General features: G+C 50.3%; 1 protein-coding gene across 1 annotated transcript; it reads left to right on the top strand.

The window, feature by feature from the left end:
* Nucleotide 1: 1 nt before the first annotated feature.
* On the top strand, nt 2–562 carry FRAT1 (frequently rearranged in advanced T-cell lymphomas 1; the record flags this gene model as incomplete). The annotated part of the gene is made up of 1 exon (XM_004681024.2): nt 2–562. A coding segment is annotated over one exon (528 nt), but the record flags the coding sequence as incomplete, so codon positions are not given.
* Nucleotides 563–10029: the final 9467 nt, after the last annotated feature.

The following is a 10029-nucleotide window of genomic DNA, read 5'->3' as shown; positions in this document are numbered from 1 at the left end:
GGCGCCCCCGGGGGCCCTGCGCTGCGCCCTCGGGGACCGCGGCCGCGTGAGGGACCGGGCAGCGCCCTACTTTGTGGCGGAGCTCGCCGCAGGCCCCAGCGCGCCCTCCCCGTTGCCCCCTCAACCTGGCTTTGAAGCGTCTTCAGGAGCCGACAAGCGGGGCGCCCCGCAGCCGCTGTCCGGCCCGTGCCGGCGAGGATGGCTGCGGGGCGCCACCGCCTCCCGCCGCCTGCAGCAGCGACGCGGGCCTCCACCAGAAGCCGGCACGGGAGAAGACGACCCTCACCGGCTCCTGCAGCAGCTCGTGCTCTCCGGCAACCTCATCAAAGAGGCCGTGCGGAGACTCCATTCGCGACGGCTGCGGTTACACGCGAAGCTTCCCCAACGCTCGCTCCTGGGGCCTCTGTCGGCCCCGGTGCATGAGCCCCCTTCACCCCGCAGCCCTCGCGCCGCCTGCAGCGAGCCAGGCGCCCCCGGGAGAAAGGCTCTTCTTAGAACTGGCGAAGGCTTTCTGGTCCCTGGCAGCTAACGCCCCGAGAATGGCCACAGCGCCAGTCTGACTGGAGGGCAAGGGCGGGGGGTGGGGGTGGGGGGCGCAGGGGCAGTTGTCCTGCTCTGACTGGTGAATCCGCGCTTTGGGAGCAAGAAAATAAGCTAATGAAGACGAAGGATCGAAAAATCACAACTGTTTTCTCCAAGGAACCGAGGGACACCCTCCCCCCCATGTTCGATAAACCGGACTTGATTGGCCCTGTTTGGGCAGATTGCCTGACGCACCAGCGCTCACAGTCAGCAGGACTCCTGACCAGTGCTGGCGACCAGTGTCCCCTTCCACGCAGCCTCTCCAGCGACCATGTGGCCAAGTTCACGCTCCTCAGGCTCGCCGAGCGCCGAAGGCCAAGGATGGTCGCGGCGACTGGCCCTACCTGCCCAGGGCAGCTTCCTGGACCCTTTGAGGGAGGGGAGCATGAGTCGATGGTCATTTCAGTGAGCACTGCGAACTCTCTCAGACTCGAACATTTACAATACTTACGAAAACCCATCTCATGTTTTTTGGGGTGTTGGTTCTTAATATAAAACACGTGGTACCATGACAAAACCTTCTTGAGACTTAAATAGGCTAACTTTCCCTCTGCCCCCGCTTAGTTACTGACTGAGGCTCGCAAGTCGCGGGGACGGCCGAGCGCAGCGGCTGCAAGCTGGGGCAGGGGTAGCGGGAGGCCTGGAGTGAACCTTACAGCGCCCTAACGTGTATGTTCGCGGCGCCCGCCTGCCCGCCCTGCCTCAGGTTCAAGGTCATTATTTCCTGAACGCACTTGGGTTGCGAGGCCCCAGCACAGCCCCAGAGTCGCGGGTTTCCGCTGGTACTCGGAGTAGAGCGCGGTGCTTTGCAAGTGCTGGAGTCTCCCGAGGACAAGCGCGCTGCGGATGCGGAGACGCTGGGATCTGCCGGGCGCCGGCGCCCCGGGCTTTCACGAAAACACGGACCTGGGGCCCCTCATCTCGCCCTCAGTTCTGCTGCCCTGCTCCAGCGGGTTGGTGGTGCTGCTCCTGGGGGCCCGAGCTGGGGCAACACCACGTGACAGCCACTCCAGGGACACCCGCACAGCAGCATATAATGGGCTCTCCGGGGCCATTTGCAATAACAGCTGCAATTCCCGGGATAGTTGGTTTCCTCCCTTTGCCCTTCCCCCAGCCGGGCCATGTCGCCTTTGTAAGTGAAGGAAACTGAGTAGAAAATGTGACCCTCCGAATGGAGAAGCTGCAGGCTTTGCCATTGTGAGCCGCCGTGAAGTGGTTGTGATAGACTGTGTGTTCACCCTTGAGGGATCTTAAGACCGGTTTTTGTGGGTGTTTTAGTTTTATAAGATTCAATGGCTTGTGCATCATCCAGATGTGGCTGTTGACATATCTACACTTCGCACCGGAGTGTCTGGAATTGTGGCCATCCTGATTATAGGATTTTAACTTAACTGGAATTTCTGTTTTTAATAAATGTGTTGGGTTTGGGGTTTGGTTTTATTTTATACTTGCTGTCGGTGGGAAAGATGTACAGAACACTTTTCTCTGATCTCCATGAACATGAAAACACTTGAAATCCTTGTCAGCCTGGCTTGCAGATGGTAATTAGAGTGCCTTTGTGTCTGAGCAGCTCACTAGTTAGACAGGGTCTGCTCGCCTGGGTGTGTATTGGTGCTGGCATGAAATTAAATGAAAGTGAGGTCAGGTTTTGGACCAATCCCATTCACCAAAACCTTAGAACCTTTCTAGTCAGTGATGGAGCTGTTTTATGAAGCCGCCTCTGACTGTATTAGCAAAGGACATAAGCTCAGTCAGTCACTGCAGACAAGGTTTAACACTTTATTCTCCTGTGGTCATCATGTGAACTTGTTTCACAAGGCAGCCCGAAAACTGGGACAGCTGTTGATTAGCTACTGAGGAGATACGCCTCCTGTGGGAAGGTTAGCGGGTGGATTAAGGGGTTCTTCTCTTCCCTAAACTGATGAAGCAAGGCCCACTGCTCCCCCCAGTTGTGCCCTACGCCAGCCTAGTCCCTCCAGGAAGGAACCAGCCTGTTGACAGGAGATTCCAGGTTCAAGTCCTCTTACTAAGCAGGGACCTTAGACAAGATGCTCAACTACTATGGGCTTCAGTTTCCTCATCTTGTACAACAGATGAGAAATGAGGTGAGAAAAAGGGTTCCTGGTGACTGGCATGTATTGGTATTGGAGATAAGCAACACGTAGACCCTACCCCCTCTTTTCCAGGACTGTCCCCAAGTAGGTGAACGAAAAGGTCCTTGATTTCTCATGAAACTAGGGCATTACATGATTCCGGGTGTTCTGGATTGACTTAAGAGTCCTAATTTCCTGCCCCCTCACCCCCCCTTTTTTTTTTTTTAAGATTTATGTATGCATACAAGAGCTGGGGTGTAGGTCAGGGGTACAAGGGGTTGGGGGTGAGAGGACTCACCTGAGACAGCAGAACACGTGGATCCACTGAAATACACTGCTGAGGGGAGACAGGAGAGGTCTGCTGTGCCATGTGGGTTAGCCCCCAGGCGAGGGACTGAACTTGTGCTGCATTGGTTGTAGATTGCTTCAGAGTGCTGAGACAACCCCTTGCGCCACCTGGGAGGCCCCTGACCCCCTTTTTGACCTAACACCAGTTAGGCTGTATCTCCCCTCTCTCTCATGAATGTACATGCAAACCATAATGGTCTCTTGAGAAAAGTACCTTCAGAACACAAGAAACCAGCATTTCCCACAACCTGCCCAGAGAGGGTTGTGGGCAGCTCAGTCTCTTGATGCCCAGCAAGGGAAGGATGTTATGAAAGCTCTTGCAAAAATTGAGTAAGGGAACCTCCAACAATGCAGAGGGCTACCACATCTGGGCGCTGAGCAACAGGGGAAAGTGGTCAGGTACTGACTTGCCCTGCTGCTGGAGTAGCTTGGAGACAGCTTGGAGTGGGGTTTCTTGGCAGTCAAGGCGTTAGGCGCTCCCCATGGCCCAGCTGACGGAGATGTAAGGCCACTGCACAGACCTCACTTCTTGTGATAAGAATGACTGGTTTAAGAAAACTCAATTAGAGAGTCCACACAATACAACCCCCTCCTTGAATAAAAAAGATGGGGAGGGGCCCTCTTGGGTGGCACAATGGGTTAAAAGCTCAGCACTGCAAGCTAGCTGCAGCAGCTTCAGTGCCAGTTCACTTCAGTGCCAGTTCACTTCAGTGCCAGTTCGATCCCCGCCCTGGAGGTGATCCACATGACGCAGCAGACCTCTCCTGCCTCACACGCTGCTCCCCTCAGCAGTATACTTCCTCTATCTGCCTGTTCTGCTCCCCACTCTGTCTCTGGTGAATCCTCTCACCAGCCCTGCACCTCTGGCCTGTACTCCAGTCCTGTATGCATGAATAATAAATCTTAAAAGAAAAAAGAATATAGGAAAACAAATGCACTCTAACACTATCACTCATCCATCCATCTTTGTAAAAATCCTTCAAGGCCTTACTAGTCACCCCCAGTTCACAGCACAACTCCACAAATACAACATGAATAACACCCCTGCAGTTGTTTGATGTGGTGGCCCTGTCACTGGGACCCAGAAAACTGCCTGGCTCCCCCGGCTGAGTTCAGAAAAGGCATGTACATGTTTCTCAAAATGTTTTCATAGTCTATGAAAACAGCTGGCCACAGAAAATGGCCTGCGTAAGATAAAAGACCAGAGTCATTTCATTATAAAGATGGAAAAAATAAACTAAAATGTAGAAATTGGCAAATAACACGGGGTTTGAAGAATGACATATTTCACAGAGACCTCCAGGGCCAGCCACCCAAAGATTTCATTCTAAATTAGGCATACATGCTACAATATTTGGATTCCGTTTTTTTTACTTTTTTTTTTTCCTCTTTCCTTTTCCAGCTCAGAAGCAGAAACATGGAGCCAAGATCAGACACACTTTCCTATCTAGCAAAGTCTGTGTCCAACCCTGTGATCCCTTCCTTCCAATCAGGAAAGAGTTACCCTGGCAACCAAATTACCAACTCACTCAATTAGCTCCCCCCTCTTCCACCAATGCTCAGTAATCACAGAATGTCAGCCCCGGGGAGCTCAGCCTTCAGCAGTGCTACCACCTCATTTAGTGATGGAAGCCCAGGGAGTTTCCACTGCAAGGTGCGCGCCAACTGAACACTGAAACGGGCTCGGGCAAAGGGGTAAAGACTCTCTTGGGCACCATGCAGTGCTGCCGCCCGGTTTTCTTCCCATCCATAACTGAAGGGAGAAAAAGTCACCCACCCACCCGTAGCCGTTTCCCAGAAGGCATAATAGATAGGAGCCGGGGCTCTGCAGGCAGCCATTCATTGCTGGCTGTGTGATTTGGGAGGTCTCTCAACTCATCTGCAAAATGGGCATCAGAACAGAGCTTGCCTTGAAGGGTCATGTGCAGATTAAATGAGCAGACAGAAGACACTAAACGCGCCGATAATAAAATATCGTTCCTGGAAACTACTGCATTTGAGACCACTATTGGGTCTTTCTGTGAACAGTCCTGCCTCTAAATGTCTGCTTTGATCCGTTTCTTAAAAGGTATAGAGGTGGCCCTCCCTGGTGGCGCAGCGGGTTAAAGCACAGCACTGAGAAGCTAAGGCCACTTCTGCATGAGTTCGATTCCCGCCTGCCCGGGAGGAGATCCACATGGCGTGGCAGACCTCTCCTGGCCCGCCCGCTGCTCCCTCAGCAGTGTACTTCCTCACTCTGCCTGTTCTCTCCCCACTCTGTCTCTGGTGAATCCTCTCACCCTCCGCATCTCTGGCCTGTACCCCAGTTCTGTATGAATAAATAAATAAATCTTTAAAAAAAAAAAAAAGGTATAGAGGTATAAATCTGTTCCTCTGAAGTCCGGTGTCTTGAGCGCGCACCTCTCTTGTGTGGCTCAGTGGCAGGGGAGGTATAAAGGCCGGGGATGACCTGTCCATAATTTCGGGAACCTTCAAGCCAGCTCAGGACTGGGACTGCAGAGGGCTGCGAGGAATGTTGTAATTGGTTTGTGATAAGGACAGGCTCCACTCAACTCCCATTTCCATCAGAGCCCCCTGCCCCCGTTTCGATGGAAAGTCTGCTCAGCTGAACCTCTACTGCCAACCTCTACACTGTCCACTTTGTCTATAATTTGTACTGAGAAAAGTGTGCGATTTCTTCACAGGCGCTTATCTTCAAGTTCATTTTGTTCTCTCCATTTTATTTACTGTTATTATAGGATTATCTCAGGGGCTCATATGGGAATGTTTTTTTTTTTTTCTAAAGAGATTATTCTTTGATGACAGAGGAGTGACAACATGAAGAGAATGTTTTAGGCAGATTATCAGGCAACTCAGAGTAGGGGATGGGCTGAGGTCGAGGGGGAACTTTATGGCCAACCAGATCAGTTGAATGGCTGTTAAGCATCCAGTCATAGGCGATAAGGGGTTGGGTAGGAACAGAGGAAAAGAGGCATTTTTCAAAGAGAAAACCCGCAGACCTCAACACAGTACCAGGTTTAAAATGCAGACTCTGGAGCCAGGCTGCCTTGGTGGAAAAGCTTGCTCTTTTTAAAAGAGTGATTTCCAATAACCATGGGCTTGACATTCCTGACCTCACATTCCCCACTCTCGAAGTCTGATAAAAATAAAGTCTCTGCTTCGTCATGTTGTGAAGATTCATTGAGCTAATGATGGTTAAAAACGCTTCGGCCATTGCCCAGAACATAACTGCATTTACTGATACCACCTGGGTATTGCCATTTAGTAAATATTTGCACAGCCAACAAATGGGGTGATTTCAACAGACTTGTGGAAGCTGACAGAGGGATATCGGGGCACAGAGACAGGATGGGAATGGAATTACTCAACCAGGTGAGAACTGTTCTTATCCCACCGCAGATGCAGATATGAAAAGGGCAAGACTGAGCCTCTCCCTGGCGAGGCTCAGGGAGATTGTGGAGGTAAATTGCCACAGACTGTCTTACCCCAGCGAGGCCACAGGTTAACATCGGCTCTTGAAACCACTTTGTCTGATATTTCATGCCTGGATGACTGAACATGTTTTGTTGTTTTTTGTATGAATGAGTCCTTCCTCTCTTTATCTTACACTTCAGAATGATGCCAAGGAGTTTATTAACTGTTCCCGCTATCAATGAACTGACTCAGAGGAAGTAAAATTCACAACCCCCACTGATAGGCTGTTCAGGCAGTTTGTTTGACTTATTGATCTAGGTTAGTTTTAAAAAAAAGTCACAAGCGCATTATCATCTTGTTACCTTTGCCCTGCCTTTTGCCTGTTTCGTTTCTACCATCTAAACTGGAATCCAGTCTAGGATGAGTTAAAATTCATTTTCCTAAAAATCTCCCCCAGATCCTGATGCACCATAAATAGCACTTTTTTCCCCAACTGATTAAGGAAGGGGCAGACTCAGTGCAGATGTTCAAAACACGCTACTTACGGGTGCTGATAAAGGGAAGTTGAATAACTTCAGGGTTGAAAAAAGACAATGAAAGTCACTGACAGGCCCTCCCTGGCGCAATGGGTTAAAGCGCAGCTCTGCAAGGGAACTGAACACCTGCTCAGTGTGAGTTCAATCCCCGCCCGCCCTGGTGACCCCCTATGGCACAGCAGACTTTTCCTGACCCACCCACTGCTCCCCTAAGCAGTGTGCTTCATCAATCTGCCTGTTCTGCTCCTCACTGTTTCTGCTGAATTCTCTCACACCCTGCACCTCTGACCTGCATCCCAGTTCTGTATGTATAAATTTAAAAAATCTTAAAAAAAAAATAAGTCACTGACTAGACCTCTGGTTCCATATACCCTGGCTGACCGCAGAGGAGACACAGCAGCAACTTCAATTTAGCTGTGTGGTGTGCACACGCATGCAGACATACTGATATCCCACCATCCCTTACAGTTCACTTCTCGCCTTGGCTTTTTGGTTCTACACTTACTCTGCCTGCACTTTTGTTTACTCTTCTTCCTCCCACATAAATTTGATGAGCTGGTCTTTATGAAGTACTTGGAATAAGGTAAGCACTATATACATTAGCTAGCTCTACTTCCCAACTGATAGCATCTCCCAGGCTGCACGCACCCCTCTTAGCTCTAACTGCCAAGTCTTTATCATCTTCAGCTGGATGTCTCTCCAGCGCCTAGTCATTTGTGAAGCACCAGGTTGCTCTCCCTGTAGTTTCTCATATGAACAAATGTACATACACACACACACACACTCCTCCTTGCTGGTTCTGTCTTTGCTCTGGTCCTTCAGGGCTCACGATTTACATAAGAAATCTTGGCCTTTGGCCCCTTCAAAAGGCAAAGTTGTCCCAACTCTAAGGGTATATAGGGTTAACCCAGCCTGAATCATTCCTGGGTCAAGTATCAGTAGGTTCTTTCAAGTGCAACACCTTGGAACTGGCCATCACTTCCTTGACATGGAGTCACTTGCTAGGTCTGAGACCAGGCCTAATCTGTCCTTAGCCTCTGCAAATGGCTGAATCAGTAACAGGAACTGAGGTTCATGAGGAAAGGTGTGGGTGGGTGGGCTAAAACTGGAGACAACACCATTGACTTAATTGCAGTGAGTTTAAATCCTGCTCCAGCACCAAAAATTCCTCTCCCCAAGTAACACCTTGTAGAAGGTGCCTATCAGAGCAAAGCCTGTAACGGGGCTGTTAGTTCCCTTTCCCTTGCTTCTTAGGCCCTGCAGATTTTCTTTTCCTGTAGTCACCATTCTAACTTCATTCCTGAATGCTAGTCTGGCCATATTTCAGATCCAAAGGATGTTGGCACTGGATGAAACCTCACCATCTTGATCCTATGCCTTCCTTGTAAGAGGATTCAAGTTTAAAAGCAGCAGCCATACATAATATTGTTGCCTTTCATGCAAACCTGCACATGGGCTTTTCCAGGATGTATGAAAGCTGCCTCACCCCAGGTCCACAGCACCCTGGTCCCCAGTACCCTGCACACACTGGGTGGTGATGCTATTGTATTATTTACTGCGGCAGAGTTTGTAGGATGCTATTGAGAACTTCAATCATCACTTAAAAATGGTGTTCAGGCCCTCCCTTGTGGCGCAGCGGGTTAAAGCACAGCACTGAGAAGCTTAAGCCACTTCTGCAAGAGTTCGATTCCCGCCTGCCCTGGAGGAGACCACAAGGCGCCGCAGACCTCTCCTGACCCGCCCGCTGCTCCCCTCAGCAGTGTACTTTGTTGATCTGTCTGTTCTGCTCCCTGCTCTGTCTCTGGTGAATCCTCTCACCCTCTGCATCTCTGGCCTGTTCCCCAGTTCTATATGAATAAATAAATAAATCTTAAAAAAAAAAAAAATGGTGTTCAGTCTCATAGTATGACTGAAGGATCTGGTTGATGGAGGCAAATTCCAGAGCCAGACTATTTGGGTTCAAATCCCAGCACCACCATTTAGAAGGTGACTGCAGGCAAGTGACTTAATCTCCTGGACCTCAGTGTCCCAATTTATAAACTGGAGAAAACAGTGCCTAACTCATGACACATAAAAGTGTATGAAATGACTTATAGTCCCCAAAATAGTCCCTGGCACATGTATGCTCAGTGAACGCTATCCCCCAGAAAAATGAGAGCAGGGAGAGGCCATTTGGAAAGTATTTGGAGACATCATTTTGGAAGTTCAGGAAAAAGTAGGGTACAGCTGCAGACGAGGCTAGAGACAGCTTGTGCTCATAGTGGAAAAAAAGGGGTGGCTGGAAAGTTAGTGAGAGTCAGTGGGGCACATTTAAAAGAACGATATGGGACCTCTGGGGGAGGAAGGGGCTGCAGTGTTACTGAGAATGAGCAGCTGTCAGTTTTCAACACTAGACACCTCAAGTCCTCATTTAGCTATGAAGTACCAACCACAGCTTCAAGGAAAAACGGCAGTGACTTGCCCCCCAGCACACAGCTGGTGAGCAGCAGGGCTGAATGCAGCCAAGTCAGCCAAGCCAGGTGAGCACTGGCCTCCTCCTGCAGCCCCAGGTGGGAGGGCAGGCAGGTAAGAAGAGATGCCAAGCAGAGGTCCCCAAGAGCTGGCCAGTGCAACTGGAGTGTACCAATAAAGGCTTCCTTGAAAAGGCCAGGGAGCAACTGGGAAGCGGCTTAGCAAGATGCTTATGCTTGGTGGAGATGGAACTCTGGGCCAGGGCTCTAAGGGCCCACTTACTATTCTAGCTCTAGTCTGCTCGAGCCAAACCATATTCCAACTACCAAAAACCAAGCCCAGGACTCCCTGGTGGCGCAGGGGTTAAAAATCTCAGTACTACCAAGCTATTGACAGGCATTGCAGTATAAGCTGGATCCCTGATCATGGAGTGAACCCACATATGAAACAGCCTCTCCTGTCTTGGCCACTGTTCCCCTCACTCAGCAGTGTATTTCAGTAGATCCACTTGTACTGCTCCCCACTCTGTTTCTGGTGAATTCTCTCCCTCCCCACCGCCACCAACCCTCACCTCTGTCCTAGAGTCCAGTCCTTGGAATAAATCT

This window comes from Condylura cristata, unplaced genomic scaffold (genome assembly GCF_000260355.1).
Source record: "Condylura cristata isolate star-nosed mole 26May11 unplaced genomic scaffold, ConCri1.0 scaffold00011, whole genome shotgun sequence".
Classification (NCBI taxonomy): domain Eukaryota; kingdom Metazoa; phylum Chordata; class Mammalia; order Eulipotyphla; family Talpidae; genus Condylura; species Condylura cristata.
This window is presented reverse-complemented; position numbering and strand designations above follow the sequence as displayed.